The following is an 18,046-nucleotide window of genomic DNA, read 5'->3' on the forward strand; positions in this document are numbered from 1 at the left end:
AGTGATGACTTTAATGCTTTTTTAAATATAATTTCAAGTTTAAATGTTACTATAATAAAAATGAATAGGGTATAGGGGGGATAACTGGAAATAGAACACAGCCAGGAACAGCCATGTTTCTAACTACAGCTCCAGAGGTGTAGTTGAAAGCGTACAAGTTTGCGACGCAGTTTGCGACACAGTTTGCAAATGTTTGTTGGAACAATAGATTTGCGAAACTCCAAATCAACGAACTATGTTTGTAACGATGGAACTTGCAACCTTAGTTGGCTAACGATGGTTTTCGGAAACACACTCCTGGTTAGTGAATGATGACTCAAAATGTTGTTGTGGGTTTCCTCCAGGTGCTCCAGTTTCCCCCACAGTCCAAACAAATGTGCTATAGGTGAATTGAACATACTAAATTGTTCGTAGTGTGTGTGAATACAAAAGTGTATGGGTGCTTCCCATAAAAATGAATGAATGAATATAAAAATAATTCATTTAGGGTGATAGAAACAGAATAAGATGCAACAACTATAGCACTACTACACTATTTTTATAGCATGTCTCAGTAAATTTATTTCCTCTCTATATGCACCAGACACTTTCTTATAAACACTCCTTGTTTCTCGGATAGCATTGTGCAATTCTAAGTGTGCTTTACACAGGTCGAAAAAAACACCTGTAGAAAACACACTCTTTCCTCTTCCTCTCCATATGCACCAGACACTTTCCTACAAACACACTGTTACAAGGACTCAATCAATAAATAAATACCTTGCTAAACTAACTTCTTAGATTGGTCATGTCATCTTTATACTGCTACTGTTTGGTAATCTACATTTACATTTAGTCATTTAGCAGATGCCTTTGTCCAAGGCAATGTACAATTGAATTTGAAGTGCTTTTAAGTGCTTTCATTTGTAAGTTGTTTTGGGAAACGTGTCTGCCAAATGTAAAATGTAAATGTTACATTTAGTTAGCCTCTCTCCAGCATTGCACTTAACCATCGCGCCCCTTTATTCTTGAATGTAGTTTTTTAAGTATTATCATTCTTGATTTTGTACCCCATGCCACACACTGCAGAGAGACCTGTGTGTAAATCAACATCAGATGATCATCACGTTACATAAGAGACTCTACTGTATAATGTCACATAGGTACAAACACAAGGGGTCCCAGTTTCAGACTCTAATTTTAAACAGATGTAACTTCACACCTCTAAAATATTCCTTGAGTTCCAGCCAGTGTCTGTATGTGCCATTATACAGCTGTGTCTGATGGGTTGAGATGAGTACACAGTGTTCTGCGCCACGAAAGAAAAAAATCAGCACACACACACTTACTTGTGTAAATATTAGGTGTGTGCCTTTAGCACTGATCCCATCATGCAGTATTTGTTCTGTTAACTCTTTCACAAACTGTCCCAAATGCAAAACTGTGTGTGTGTGTGTGTTTTATATTATTGCCTTTATAATATAGAACTACATTTTTAAATGCATTTATATTTATTTATGTACATCTCTAAATCTCTTAGCCACATACTGTGAGGTCAGTTCAGTTTCTGCTGATCTGGGACAAGTTTTTCTTTCTTTCATTATGTGAAAGAATGGATACAGAAAACTACATTAAAAGTCATTTATGTGTAAATGTGTTTCTGCTTTTGTAGATACAGTGCAGTTACTGGAGAATGGGCAAAGGATGAAATATTTATCAAGGTTTCCTCTCAGGTATTTTGGCACAGTTATTTACTTGTTTTCGTTATGGTCTAGAAAAGTGGGAGCTGCATTTCTGTTTGAAAGCAACATCAGCTTATGTTTCAAAAAATGATTATTGTTTTTACAGACATTTGGAAAGGGAGCCATGAGGGAATGCTTCAGAGCGTAAGTAAAGTAATACATTTGACTTGGTAAATGTTTTCGTTAAGCTGTGAATATTGGAACAGAGGTGAAATCGTATATGCTATTGTGAATGTATTGACAATATTGACAGTTTTTATTTAGTTTTACTATTTGTCATTTATTTCAATGACAAATATTTCCCATGTGAGTTTTAACAGCACGGACATTTTTCACAGTATGTCCTATTATGTTTTTTCTTCAGGATAAAGTCTTATTTATTTTAACTTGCCTGGAATAAAAAAAAATATTATAAAATGTAAAATATGAAAAACAACTTAGGTCTGTATTATTAGCATGCTTATGTAAGAATTTCTTTTTTATTATTTGCTACTGTTGTCTAATGACTTGACTAATTTATTTAGCACCTAATAGGGTAAATGCCGAAGTATGCTAAAAGGACTTTTAATTTGCCAGTAACCTGGGTTAAGCGCTTCCGATGAACTGTATGCCATTGCAAAATTGGCGTGTTTAAGGTCTGTTTTCTTTAAAAATCAGCGATTTCCACTGGCTGAGGGATATCCGATATAAAGTGGGTCTCAGATTGTACAAGAAGCACTGTAATAAATCAAAATTTCCCTGCCATGTCTTTATAATATGAGCATTTATTTTACCCCAGTATATTCAATGGAGCTTCTGCGCTAGCCTGCCGATTCTGACGGGTGCGTGCGAGCAAACGGCTTTTTGTCTCGTTGTACGCTTGAGCAACTAAATGAATGCCAAAGTCTATTGAACTGATTTTAATTACATTACAACATCGATGCTGTAAAAGGAATCATATAAAATGGAAAAAAACTCACAATAACCGGTCATCAGAAGTTTATCAGTATGGGAACAACACTAGCTCGGCATATACCCTATTAACCTGATCAATCGAGTTACGTCTTTAAATAAACACTTTAAGATGAATACTAGTATCTTGTGAAATAACTAGTGAAATATTATGTTCTGTATTCATGGTAAAGACAAAAGAAATTACTAAAACTATTATGTTAAAAAATGTGTTTAATCAAAGTCTCTTTAAGGCAAGTCATTTCACATCTTTGAAACACCTCTCGGGCAGTATGCTTGGGCATTCTGTCTGAATGGGGAATCATCAAATTCTCCAAAAATGCTTGCCAAGCTTATGATTAAATCTCATATTAGGAATCATCAATAAAATTGAACAACAGCTGTCCCTTTAGTTTCATTTCTAAACGTCCAAATCACACACAATCTGCAGAAACTCATACCTGGAACGAACCCCTCCCAAGAGTATCGTCAGTCTATAGCGATCGATGATTGGCTCCTGTACTAGAAGGCGGGTTTTTTTCACCATATAGCGATCAATGATTGGCTCCTGTACTAGTAGGCGAGGCTTTACTCACCATACTGACAGTTACACTTTTCCCCATTCAAAAGATACAAGTGACATGTCTTGTGTATTCTATAGTCTTTGGTTTAACTTATAATAATTTATAAACTTATAACAATAAAAAACGTCACAGAAGGGCAAACAAAATGTCTTTAACCCTTTAAGTTGCACTCCTTGAAAATATTTTTTTTGGCCCACGTCTGCATTGAATAATTTACTGGCACAACTCTGATAAATAGTAATAGGCAATTAAAATAATAATGATAGCCTATGGATAAAAGTTCGACCAGGTGGTTACGATGCTTGTTAAAGGGTTAACTGTATTTCAATATTTGGCCTTATAATTTTCTTAAAAAAATTAAAAGGAATAAGAGCATATTGTGTAAAATAATTTCACTCGTCACACGTCTTATCATATTTTAAAACTTCTAGTTAATCTGTCTTTGAACATTGCATTAATGTTTTCATTATTTATTACCATCCTGTACCGAAAAGTAGGGTAAAGTCTAGATCGGATACGCGGCCGGCCGGAAGTGCGATATGCACTTTAATATAGCTGCATTTTTTTATGACACTGTATAACAATAACTAATATTTTTACAGTACTGTGACGGTTGGGTTTAGGGTTGGGGTGGGGTTAGGCATTAAAAAATACAATTTATTGGGTAACAATAGATAGCATAAATAATACTCAGGACAACTACTGTTTTAATGTTACTGTGACAGTTGGGTTTAGGGTTGGGGTGGGGGTAGATGTTAAAAAAATCCAATAAATGAGAAATTTAATAAATAACATAAATATTTCTCATTAACTTTCGGCCGCATCCATATCCGATCTAGCAACAACCGAAAAGTAGTTAGTATGTTTCTCTTTTTAATGGTGAATCTTCTTTTTTTCTGATGGTAATTTAGTTTCTTACTCATCTCTTGTGTTTTAAGCAACATATGCTTATTCTGAAAACATGGCCCTATATCTGTTCTGGAGATTTCGAATTATGTAGCCAGTGGTTCATATGAATGCATTTGTCTTTAAAACAAACGCTATGGGACGGTATTCCCTTTCATGCTTACCAGCTGACCACTTACCTCCCTATGGACAGCTTTCCCGCTGTTAATAGTTTGTCCAGTTAGATCGCCATGTACGTCAGCGGACTTGAGACACAGAGAGGAGTTGACTGCAAAAATGGGGTTTGAGTCTGGCTTATGTAATGTAAAATGGGGTTTGAGTCTGGCTTAGAACAGTTTCAGAAAGTGGGTAAGACAAAAACAGAAGCCAAAAAAATTTAATAAACAAGTAAATAACAGGGTGAGAATGTGGTAGATCTGAAAATGTGGTTAAAAGAAGCCTTTTCTTTTTCTGGATTGCTTTTAAAAACTCTAGGTTGGGTTCAAAGAAGTAGGTGGGTTGACGCTGGTCAATCAGTGCTTTTGAAAACACTATTGGTTGGGTTTAGAGAAGGAGGAGTGTGGGTCAGTCGAACGGTCAGTCAGTCAGTCATTCAGTCAGTCAAACAGTCAGTTGACAGCAGCCTCTGGTGGATTTACGCGAGATCAGCAGGCGCGAATGGCACTCGAAAGAAAAATTTTCGATCTTAACAAGCATACACAGCGGCCTCTGGTAGATTCACGAAAACAAAAACTGCAATAAAACTTACCTCCTGGGATGTATTTTGATGCTCTCCAGAAATGTATATAGCTGTACGTTTACAGAATGAGCCTGGGTTGTTTTAAGAGCTTTCTTATCGCTTTTCTTAACAGGAAGAAGTTATCAAACTTCTCCCACAGCCACAACTGGAAATCAGCCTCAAACTATGTGGCTAAGAGATACATGGAGACCGTGGACAGAAGTGTTTACTTTGAGGATGTGAGGTTACAAATGGAGGCTAAATTGTGGGGCGAGGAGTTCAATCGCCACAGGCCTCCCAAACAGGTGGGGATGCACTTTCTGTTTATCAGGCATTCTGCATGTCAGTTTGACCCCTCACAGATGATTTAAAACCACGTTCTCAACCACAATCCTGGAGGACCACCAGCTCAGCACATGCTATGCCTCCTTAATCAAGCACACCTGATTCAGATCATTAGCTCATTAACAGAGACTGAAAGGCCTGTAATGGGTGTGACAGACAAAGTACATCTAAAACACGCAGTGCTGGTGGTCCTACAGGAACGTGGTTGAGAAACACAGATTTACACAATCACACTATATATGAATTCTGTACTTTATCCTGTCATTCTTAGGTTGACATCATGCAGATGTGTGTCGTGGAAATGACCACGCGCCCAGGCAGCCCTTTGTTTCACTTGGAGCACTACATTGAGGGGAAGTACACAAAGTACAACTCCAACTCGGGTTTTGTGAGGGATGATAACATACGGCTCACTCCACAGGTACATTGTCAAGGATATATTAAAGGAAAACTCCACTTTTTTTTGTAAATAGGCAAATTTTGCAAGAGATTTAAACAGTTGAGCTTCATTATTTTTGAATTTATTCATCCCATTTCCAGGTCTGGGAGGAGCAATTTTAGCTTAGCTTAGCATAAATCATTGAATCAGAGCATAGATATTTACATTAGATGTCGCCTACCCTGTTGTTGTCTATTGGAAGGAATGCGTCAATAGAGCCGCCATTTTAGTATGAATGTGGAACTAAGGTGCAGTGGAGGACTGTGGCCATCCAGAGCCAGAGATATACACATATATGCATATGATCGGGAGATTTCCCGGTGCTCAGTATGCACATTTTTTTAAATTATGAAAATTATCATTTTATATCACTTTTCTACATCGATGGATCAGTGATCTCACGTACATTGCTGACAAAGAGCCTGTTTATGTGCATGGAAATGTATTATCCTCCCTCCCTGTTGAATTTGATCTAATCCATGTCCTGAAATACACCCCCTCGCTTGCTTTCACGTCTCATTCTAACAGAGGGAGTGATTTGTTTGTGAATGATTCCCCGTTATGAACGACTCGTTCTCTTAGCCAGCAATAATACAAGTTTTCTAGCACCGCAGCGGCTTGTTGTCATATTTCATTTACATTGTTTGCTTATTTTATTCAACAAAACTAGCATAAACCTAGAATTTAGTGCAAGTTGGGTCTACTTTGCCTTATGGTGAATGCAGTAAATTACTTTTTTTAATCATCGATAACGTTACTTGTTGAGCACAAAAGTTCATAACACACAAAAACGTAAAAAACTAAATCTTACCTATGAAATGTTCTGCCTTTGTGCTTTGTTTTCTTTGTTTGCTTGTTACTACACCCGTACACAGTCCAGCATCTTCACATTAGCACACTGTCTTGACTAGTGCGGTTGAATGACATTTTTCCTGGGAGCACTGTACTAATGTGGCGGCGCTATTGACGCATACTCAGGGTCCGTATGCGATACCTTTAGTATAGATCTATGGAATCAGAATAGTACATTAGCATCTCTCCAAAAAAATCTAAAAGATTTCGATCATTTTCCTATTTAAAACTTGAGCACTTCATAATATCTTTGCGCCTGCACTAGCCATGGTACGGCAGCAAAATTCTTTGATTATTACGCTGAAATGATAGTATAGTTCCTAGCTGTATCTGCCTAGAAAATGGCAACTTCATTCATTCATTCATTTTCTTTTCTGCTTTTTATGTTTTTGTGTATGGATATGTCATCCATACACACTCATACACTATGGACAATTTGGCCTACCCAATTGTCTTGTACCGCATGTCTTTGGAGGAAACCCACGCAAACGCAGGGAGAAGATGCAAACTCCACACAGAAACGCCAACTGACCCAGCCGAGGCTCGAGCCAGCGACCTTCTTGCTGTGAGGCGACAGCACTTCCTACTGCGCCACTGCGTCGAAAATGGCAACTTTCCGTTTTCAATCAGTCTTAGTACATGATGTAACTACAGAAGAGTCAAGCCTTAAATAGGAAAATGATCAAAGTCTTTATGCTAAGCTGATCTGGAGATCAGCAGACTAGATTAAAAAATGTAAAAAAGTTCAAATGAAAGAAGTGTTGCTTTAGAAATCACACCAATGAAATGATGATGAAAGATTATATATTGGCAGTGTTGTTTTTTTAGGCATTTAGCCATTTCACATTTGAGCGCTCTGGACACCAGCTGATAGTGGTGGACATTCAGGGTGTTGGTGATCTTTACACGGACCCTCAGATCCACACCTCGAAAGGGACTGACTTTGGAGATGGCAACCTGGGTATTTATCAACATCCAGATTTTTTTTTTGCTTCGAAGCATTGTTTTAAAGGAATAATTCATCCAAAAATTAAAATGTACTTATTATTTAGTCAACCCTCAAGTTTTTCCAAACCTTTTTCATTTTTCTGTTGAACACAAATAAAGATATTTAGAAAAATTTTCTACTGACTTTAACACAGGCTCATTCTGAAAACGTAGTCCCGTGTTTCTGTGTTTCTGGACGTTTCTGGAGACCGCAAATTATGTAGCCGGGGGTGCGAATGGCTGCATAATTTTTTTTTTTTTAAATGAGTGCTACGGGGCGGTATGACGTCGTTACTTTTCGCGCTTACCGACTGACCGCTTACCCCGTGTGGAGGGCTTTCCTGCTGCAATTAGTTTGTCCAGTTAGCTCGTCGTCGACAGACGCAGAGAGTAGATGACCACGACGACAGGGTTCGAGTCCGGGGAAGAGCGGGTCCAGAAATCAGGCAAGTCAAAAACAGAATCCAAAAAAATAAAATGAACAAATGAATAACAGGGTGAACATGTGGTAAAATCTGAAAACGTGGTTAAAATCAGGCGAGGGCTTTTCTTTTTCTGGATGGCTTTTGCAAATCGTTGGTTGGGTTTAGGCAAGTAAGTGGGTGGGCGGGTCAATCGGTAAAATTGATTGGGTTTAGGGAAGGAGGAGGGTGGATCAGTTGATTGGTCGGCCAGCCAGTCATTCAGCCAGTCAGACAGACGTTCGGTCGACAGCGGCCTCTGGTGGGTGCGAACAGCAGTCGCGAGACAAATTTGAGATATGAAAAAGCGCACTCAGCAGCCTCTCATGGATTCGCGAAAACAAAAACTGCAAAAATACGTACCTCCCGAGACGTATTTCGTGGTCTCCAGAAACGTCCACGGGACTACGTTTTCAGAATGAGCCTGGGTTGATTGACTTCCATAGTATTTGTTTTTCCTACCATGGAGGTCAATGGTTGCAGGTTTTCAACATTTTTCAAAATATCTTCCTTTGTGTTGAACAGAAATGAAACCTCATAAAGGTATTGAATCACTTAAGGGTGTTCAAGATATGATAATAGTTATTATTTAAATTATTAGTTTTCAACAAAGTATATGAATATAAACATTATTATCACTTCATAATTACATCTGTTCATATAAAAACTGTATTATATCCAAATGTTTTTTTTCAGTGTTGGTTATTATGTACATTTGATACATTAATAGATTACAAATAGTTTTATTATGTGGCCAAAGAAAAAAACATCATGAATGATTTCCTCATGTGTGTTTTACAGGTGTCCGTGGCATGGCTCTTTTCTTCCACTCTCACCTGTGTAATAAAATCTGTAGAAGCATGGGCCTGACTCGCTTTGACTTGTCCCCGGCTGAAACCGCACAACTGGACTGCACCAACAAACTGCTGGTTTGTACTTGCTTGATGGTAGCATGACCTAGGGCTAGAGTAAGAAATCTGGAGCATTTTATGAAACCACCCAATAGGGACAGACTGTGCTATATTTATATACAGTGCTGTGGTGATTGTGTGTTTTTGTAGGTCAATTGTAGAGTTAAAATGACCCCAGCTCCTATCAGAGTGTTTCACTGTCACTTGGATTGCACATAAACTCTGTGCCCAATAAATGTTTAGAATATTTTTTTTATTATTCTTATACGTGATGGGCGTCACTAGGCTGATTTTAGGGGCCTAAAAATTGTAAATTACAACCCTAGAATCGCCCCTGCATGACGTTAGTTTAGCAAATTCAACTTTTCTGTTCTTCATTTTAAAAAAGGTTTGTGAAAGCATGAGCTAAATAGTTTTTAGTAGTTTTTAAATGTTGTGAAACTGAAAGAATACTAGCAAGTAGATGAGTTCATTTGTTAAGCATGATAATGTTTAATGTCTCTGTCAACCACTGTAGTCCCAGTTTTTGAGAATTTTTAATTTTAGGCATTTCTTCAAATTGACTTTATGATTATAGAAAATGCTGAAATGCTCATTTGTTTTCAGGTTTTGGCCTGCAAAAGTACAAATCCATGCAGCAGTCAATAGACAATATAAAAATAACATTTTCTCCTTGTTTATAGCATTAGTCCACCCAAAACATTTAAAATTCTGTTATAAATTACTCACCCTCATCGTTCTAATCCCCTGAGACCTTCGTTAATCGTTGGAAAACAAATTAAAAGGATAATTCACCCAAGATGAAAATTCTCTCATCTTTTAATTATTTAATCAAAAGTTGGAAACCTGTAACCCTTGACTTCCATAGTTTTTGTTTGTCCTAATATAGAAGTAAAAGATTACAGCTTTTCAGCTTTCTTCGAAATATTTTCTTTATTGTTCAAGAGAATGAAGAAACTCATAAAGGTTTGGAAACGCTTAATAGTGGGTAAATAGTAGGACTGCATGATATTGGAAAAATCTAACATTGCAATATCAGGGATTCTGCAGGGTCTTAAAAAGTCTTAAAATGTCTTAAATCATAAAATCCAAATTTTTTGCATTAAAAAGTCTTAAATTTACTGAAATATTGGGTTGTAGGTCTTAAATCGTTTTTTAACACATCTTAATTTTCCTTTGTTCATGTATTGCTACCAAATCTGGCCAAAACCTATACATACAAAACCCTTACTGCTGAGGACATTGACCTGGACAGATTGTTGTGCATAGATTTAGTTTATTATAGTTTTAAACATTTTTGAACATTTGTTCATTTTTAAAAAATTATTTTAAAGAAAGTCTATGTTGGAAAAAAGTGTATGGAGACAAGTAGAGGGTGCTTGTTTTTACACAATATTTAAAATATTTAGCTAAGAAATAAAAAATTTTATATTTTTATTATTAATGCATTATTGTATTATTAAATGTATTAAATTATAATCATTTTTTGAGATGGCAAATAAAAATCTTTTCCATCTGGGCCTTTTGAGAAATTCCTTAGCATTTAGCCCTTTAGGGACTAAAATTTCATTCATAATGGTCTTTTAAAATGTCTTAAAAAGTCTTCAATTTAACTCTGTGAAACCTGCAAAAACTCAAGGACTTACCTCTATTTGTAAGAAAAGATAAATATCTCTAGTTGGAAACAATTCATAATTTTAGATCAAATGGGATGATTCTGTAGGGGAGTGAAATCTCTATAAAATCTAATAAATAAATTAAAAGCATACAATAAAGAAAATGTTACAACTGAAACAAACAATGTTTTATTGTTTCCTGAGTCAAACAATATTCACGTTCTGTAATTGAATACAATTTTATTAATCAGTAAAATTTATCAAGCTTATTAAAGTTACAAACTGTATTAATTCTTATGCCTGAATGCTTTAAAATCACATGCAAATGATAGATTATAATACAGACATAACATTGCAAATCCTGCGTTATTGCAAATGATCACATTGCGATATTGTTGCTGAAACGATATATTCTGCAGCACTAGTAAATAGTGAGTCAATTTTTTTTTGAATCAACTATCCTCTTAAGGTATTTTAGATGAAATCGGAGAGTTCCTTTATCCTCCATAGACAGCAAGGGTCCTGAGTCAGTCAAATTTAAGAAAAGGAACCAAAAACAATGGCTAATTATACCATGTGACTTCAGTGGTTCAACTTTAATCATAAAGCTCCAAGAACACTTCTGTACACCAAAAAAACTGTTTATACAAGTTTGCTCTCCTATATCTTCTCTCTTGCATGAGGTTAGAGTGTGTGTTTAATGTAGACAATATGACACTTACATGTTGAGCTGCTGACTAATGGCAATACAAAATTTGTGTTCTGAAGATTGGGGGTGAGCAATTAATCACAGACTTTTCATGTTTTGGTGAATTTAATAGATCGTATTAAATGATATACTACAATAATTTGCCTTGTAACTGACATTTTATTATATTTAATAAGTTTTTTATATCACATGAACAACTGACCTGGGGTGCGTTTCCCAAACAATGAAGTATCTCGCGGCTGAACTATCATAGTAGGATGCATTGTTTGGGAAAAGAACGATGTAGTGAGGAGTGTTTCCCAAAACCTGTAGTTTCTCTGTCGCAGATCCATCGTTTGAACCACGTTAGATATAATGTAAAACACCCATAAAGATGCTCTAAACGGGGTAGAGTAACTACTTTAGAGAAGAAGCAGTTTTCACAAGCTTTGGAGACGTAATGTAAATTCCACTTTTAAATAATTGGTCACCTATAGATTTTGTCATGAGCCACGGCTGTGTTCAAAATGACCTCATTGTTTTCAAAGTGCTCTGCGAAGGGAGCACAACTGTATACAACATGAAGATCGCTAAAACTGAACTGTAAAAATACTTTGAAAGCAAATTACACCTAACAGAGATGACTTTAATACTTTTTTAAAAAATCATTCCAAGTTCAAATGTTAAAATGTTCTAAATGAATAGGGCATGGGGGGATAACTTGGAATAAAACATAGGCAGGTACATTTTGCAAATGTTCGTTGGAACGACGGATTTGGGAAACGTCGAATCAACGTACTATGTTTGTAACGACAGGACTTGCGACCTTAGTTGGCTAACAATGGTTTTTGGATACACACCCCTGATCAGGGGTGCTTTTTCCAAATAACAACAAAATTCATGGCAAAACTACCAAAGTATGAAACATCATTCATCATTTAAACCACATTAGTTAAAACATAAACTTCTGTAATGGTGCTCCTAAGTGGGGTGAAGTAACAACTGATATAATTAGATAAAAAAAATATTAATTAAAAACTAAAAGCTCCATATGTCTCACTATAGCTCATAATTCGATTAAAAATAATAAAAAGGATTTTATTTAATAATTACATTATTTACTTATTACTTATAAATCCAATAATGTGTTAGAGCAGTAATAAATAAATACAATTGTAATAAATCCAATTATGTGTTATCATTGTATTAAACAATTAGCTTGTTTGTTTAACATTACAGTCAAAATACTGCAGAAATCTTACATCTACGCACATTACAGATACTTTAAAAAAATAATAAAACTATCACCGCAAATGTTTTGTTTTGCCAAGCTTTGTAAATGTAACAGATTTTTGCTTGCACATCATAAAAGTCACCTTTCTTCAGGCTGTGTTCAAAATAGCACAAATATTTTTGGAGTGCACTTAGAAGGGAGAACAGCTGTCCTGTCAGTCTGAAGATCGCTAAAACTGAACTGTACTAAAATGAGTCGGAGCAAATTACATAAAATGTAAACAAGACATCTTTAAGCTTTCAGAATCACTCAGAATGGATGGTGACGTGTTGGAATGGAATAGAAAAAAGGGGGGATAATGTGGAATAGAACACAGCCAGAAACTCTGCTTCTAACTATAGCTCTAGAGGTGCAATTTCACCCACACAGGATTGTGACGTTTGCCAATGTTCATTACAATTCAGGAAACACAGACTCACTGAACTATGTTTGTAATGACTTACAACTAATTGACTAACTAGTCACTATACTATAACTGACTACTATAACTAGTTGACTAACAATGGTTTTTGGAAACGCACCCCAGATCAACACTATAAAATCCTTTTTCCTGCTTTCACAAAAGTGTTGCAATTGTGTATACAGTTGAATAACACAGATTTTTGTAGGTTTGTCAATTAATTCTTGTTTGTAAATAGCAGTCAGCTAAAACTGTTCTGCGGGGGTTTGAAGAGCAGTGCGGTTCGCCCAGGGTGAGGACCACCTCTCTCGGACACATGCCTGTTCTCCTGTCCCGGCTCTCTGAGACTTCCTCGGTGGATGAAAGCAGTGACACAGACTCGATTCCCTGTTCTCCACTTAGCATGGGAGTCTCTGTAGGCCGCTCACCCATGGGTAATACTACACTAGCCCAGTTATTTGTGTGAATGCACTCAGAGATACCTAATTCCCATTAGAGCAAGTCAGGTCACTCAGATGTAAATCACAAGAAAACAGCTGTAGCCTACTTGAATAGGACTGAAATGTTTGAACAGATGTTTTTTAAAGTAAGACAGACAATGTGACGACAGGGGAAACTGAAATTTGGCTAACTAAATTGAAACTGAAATTTGGATTAGTGATAAAACTATAATAAAAATTTCTTTATTAAAACGATAATAAAAAAGATCAATAAACCTACACCAGAATGTCAGTTAGCAAATAAATTCTGAAATACTGAAATCATTGACCAAAACATTGCTGTTAGCATTTCTCTAATAACAATTTTTGTCTGTGTCACTTCAATGAGGATAAAATACAACAAATAAACATGCCAGCTGTGTGAATGTTAGACTAGATTAACAATATCCAGTTCTCTTTTTATTAAAACTTATAAGGAATCATCTTTTTCTGTTTAAAACTTGTTAAAGGCACAGTATGTAATTTTCACCACTAGAGGGAGTGTATTCAAAACAAACAAAGGCGTAGTTTGATGACACTGTGACTGAGTGTGGAGTCATGGGAGTTGTTGTCTTCATTCATCCTATGGGACAGAAATTATGCTCAAGGATAAACAAAAGTATTCAAAACTAACTATGAAACAACAGAGTAACTGTGTGTTCACACCAAAGGCGGTGAGAGCATCAAAGGTCGCTCTGGCCGCCCTGGCAACAACGCTGTCTGCCTTCAGCTCCAACTGCGAGAGCGTCAAAATTCGCTATGTTGATCTCGTATTTAAAGAGGCCATTGCAGCATATCATATCAGTTACATTCCTCATCAAACATGCTTTTTTTGTGTGAAATGTTGCGCACTGATTATCAAATTCTTTTAACTACGGAAGATCAAGTTGCATGTGGTGTGGCTTTGCTACACTTATCCAATGTGTGTCTATATGTCTGAAATATTCTGAAGCAGCATTACTTTTTTGTATTGTCGCATGAGATTCACACTTTTTAAAGAAAAAAAAATATATATATATAACATTAATGCACATTAGTAACTCATCAGTAGGCCCACACGGAATCTGCGCACACAGAATTCCGCAGATTTTCCGCAGATTTTTAGCCCATCATATATGAGAGACTTGCTTTGTTTACCAAATAAAGTGAATCTAATTGGATTAGCATTTTAAACATTAAATAAAAGTTAAAAAGATATTATTTTTTATTTCACATATTAAGGTTTTAGTTATGATACTCCCAAAATAATTCTGCAGACATAAGAACATAATTCTGCAGTCCATGCGACATAAGAAATCTGCAGATTTTTACCAAAATTCTCAGCAGAAATAGCAAAAAATGTTCGCAGATTCCATCTGGCCCTACTCATCAGTAACTTTTTTAATGTATGTTCCTGTAAGAAAACATTGCAAACAATCAAACCCTTGGTAACAACTGTGGTCGAAACCAAAGTTCACAGTGACTGTGTTCTCTGAACTCCTCTCAAGCGGTGAACTTCTACATTCCGATTGCTTACCGCTGAACCACATCATAGCTCATTACCATGAAGGTGACTTGATTTCAACTCTTCTCGATGCTCACACCAGCAAAGATGCGTCGTGCTGCTCTTCGCCGCTTATCGCCGCCGACTCTCATTTAAAATGAATGACTTCCAGCTACTTTGACACTCTCGCCGCTTTCGGTCTGAACGTACAGTAAAGCCCTGCTCACACTGTGAGATTTCAGCCACGATTTTGTCATCTGAGACTAATTTGGAAAATCCTAAAAGATTCCTGAAACCCTAGGCTAAAATCGCTGTTCTTTGATCGTTGGTGTGACATGTTTACAGACAGCTGCTTAGTAGTGCCCGTTGCGATCAGAAGTTCTGGCAGTGTCAGAAGATTTCAGACACATTCCTGCAGGGTAACAGCTGCGATGAGCGTCAATCCAAGAACCTATAGGAGCTCCGAATTTGATGACGCAGTCCATGCGACAGTTTTTTTTTTTCCTGGTTTTATTATTGAGACATGCCGCATGCAAAATTACCACTACAGATTGTTTACGTTTGCTGTGAGGAATTATTTCAGAACGCTGGATAGTGAAAGTGTCAAGGGTGGATGACGTCAAACTCCGGGGCCATTTTCTTTTGTGTTTGGCATGTCTGCATTGTCGTTCAGTCTGACTTTATGACAGCTGAGATCTTACAGTGTGATATGGAAGCCATGTTCGTGCCGTCTGACATGCTACAATCGTTCAGGATTATAAAAAAAATCGCTTAAGGCTGAAAGATGTCAAAGTGAAACAAGAGCGCTGAAATAATTGCTGAAAAAAGATGAGCATGACGTGGTATGAAAGCAGCAGAGCTTTTATTATGCCACAGTCCACCACTTCCAGTTCTTCAGTTTGTGATCATGTGATGAAATATCTGTGCTGTTGTTTCATACTAAATACATTAAGGTTCTGTTATAATGCTGCTCTGTGCAGTCGAATAAAACAGAGAATATATTAAAGCATCTCTGGTGTTTCCCTGTTGTCCATAAAATCAAATACAGGGTGTGTGATGGCTAGCATGGCCACACACAACACGTGTTTGTGACACTAGTTAAAATTGCTTAATTCTCTGGATTTGAACATTCTTCGAAATGTTTGAGATAATCTAACTATATAAGTCAGCAAAAAAATAGCACTATTCTAGTGGATTTTGGATATTTCAATGATAAAATCTTACATATTGTGCCTTTGAGACAAAATAAACAGGAATTATCGTTAGAATGTGTTTTGAAGGGAAAAAAACAACTAAATTAATTACTGTATAGTTTGTACTTATAAATATTTATAATATATTTATAATATATTATCATTTTAAATTTTTGTCGTCATGCAGTTACTGTTTACTTGTGCTATATGTCACAACCACATGGAAACACTTCAACTAAATTTATTTGAAGTACTAGAGGTACCTCCACTTGTTGTCAGCTGTCTGAGATCTGCAGTGGGTCTCAGGCTGGTCTCTTGTGATATTAATATAATTACTAATTTATAGAAGTGGTAAAACAAGACATCTTATTTTGACAGAAATATCGATAAAGGAGTAGGAAATATGGAAATAAAAAGAATGCTCTTTTATTTCTGTACGTCAGCAGCAGCGTGACATCTAAATATAGCTTCCTTTATCACCAACGTCCCCACAGAAATGACAATTAAAAAGTAACTAGGGAGGCTAGGGTTTGTTTTTCCTAATGCTGAATTCTGTTCCCCCAGAGTATGACACACTGCTGACTATATGGCTTAGCACATGAATATTAGTTAGACGGCACTGACATTGCTTTGATAATTATTACAAGCACTTAAATTATAACATGGCTTTAATTATTCTGATCTAAATCTGTCATTCTCATAACATTTTATTATAAGCTATGTCAACAAAAGTGTTAAATGTATTAAACCTGATTTGTCGTGCTGTACTGTGTTCAGTAAATTAAAAAATCAGTTCATGTGGACAAATAAAACTAACACAATTTGTGACTTTATCTGATCACCTGTCAGTGCATTCTAGCTCAAATGTAGTTTGCTCTTTAATACTGTACCGTTTTAGCACTGTTTTACTTTGGTACAATTGTGCACTTATTCAAATTCTTTTCACTCCTGTTTATGTCTCTCGATTTATGCTTCTTTACAGGCTGGTCATTTATGAATGAAATGAATGAAACACACCGATCACAGAACACAGAACAACAGGTCAGTCTCTGAAGAAAAATGTTTATGTATATATTAGGGTCAGTATATTTTATTGCACTTAATCAGTTTTGCATTAAATGGGCTACATGCACAGCTAGTGTTTGTCAGCCAATAATGAACTTCCGGTGAGAGCTTTATGTGACTATTTTCAATTTCATAAGGTTCCTTTTACAGCCTCAATGTTGTAATGTAATAAAAATGTAAACAGTTAAATAGACTTAAGCATCCATTTGATTGTTAAAGTGTAATAAAAGACTAAGACCAGTTAAACGCAGGCGCCTTCATTAGCCGCAGGAATTCCATTGAAAATACGGGGGTAAAATGAATTTCCATATTTTGAAGATATGGCTTGTAGAAATATAATTTAATGCAGTGCTTCTTGTTTGGTCTGATAGCCACTGTATATTGTATCTCAACCAGGCAGTGAAGATCGCTGATTTTTAAAGAAATCAGATCTTAAATGCGGCTATTTTGTATGGGATGACAATTCACAGAAAGGCCTGGGGCTGGCTGGCTGAAATTAAAAGTGTGCATATACCCCATTGCACTAAATGACTTTTCTAAACACCTCTGATTAATTGGTTCTGGTTCTAAAAGAAACCTATAATCAGATTTACAGATCTAAATGAAGTATAATTAATTAATACCCATAATTTACTTTTCATTTTCACTTTAAGTGAAGTTTTAAAAACTAATTTGGAGAGGAGCACATGATATTATTGATCGCGGCTGCCCTCTCATCCGTAATCAGCAATAATCCAATCAGATTGATTCAGGCTTACAATAAATAGACCAAATTCGCCCTACTACCTTATCTTCATTTTGGAAGAATCCCCCCTTCCACCCCATCTCCTCATTTTCCTCCCTTTACTAGGGTGACCAGGCAGGAGCCTAGGGCTCAATAATCTCTGAGCTCAGGGTTCTCTCCCAGGACAGCATGCCAAAGCTGCTATTAGCCTCAAGCAACCCTTGAATTAAAAGCCAAGATAGTTTAGCTA

The 18,046-nt window shown here is 36.4% G+C and overlaps 1 protein-coding gene across 5 annotated transcripts in view; it reads left to right on the plus strand.

The window, feature by feature from the left end:
• eef2k (eukaryotic elongation factor 2 kinase) overlaps positions 1-18,046 on the plus strand; it is a 34,696-nt gene that overhangs the window by 7,012 nt on the left and 9,638 nt on the right. For 4 of the 5 annotated variants that reach the window (XM_056469115.1, XM_056469112.1, XM_056469114.1 and 1 more), the window contains 8 exons: positions 1,652-1,712; positions 1,828-1,865; positions 4,993-5,164; positions 5,476-5,625; positions 7,324-7,456; positions 8,745-8,872; positions 13,091-13,286; positions 16,990-17,048. In XM_056469115.1, the coding sequence (XP_056325090.1) occupies positions 1,652-1,712; positions 1,828-1,865; positions 4,993-5,164; positions 5,476-5,625; positions 7,324-7,456; positions 8,745-8,872; positions 13,091-13,286; positions 16,990-17,048 (937 nt within the window). The remainder of the gene's footprint in view (positions 1-1,651; positions 1,713-1,827; positions 1,866-4,992; positions 5,165-5,475; positions 5,626-7,323; positions 7,457-8,744; positions 8,873-13,090; positions 13,287-16,989; positions 17,049-18,046) is intronic. The other variant, XM_056469113.1, reaches the window with a different exon arrangement.

Source organism: Danio aesculapii, chromosome 12 (assembly GCF_903798145.1).
Source record: "Danio aesculapii chromosome 12, fDanAes4.1, whole genome shotgun sequence".
Lineage (NCBI taxonomy): Eukaryota > Metazoa > Chordata > Actinopteri > Cypriniformes > Danionidae > Danio > Danio aesculapii.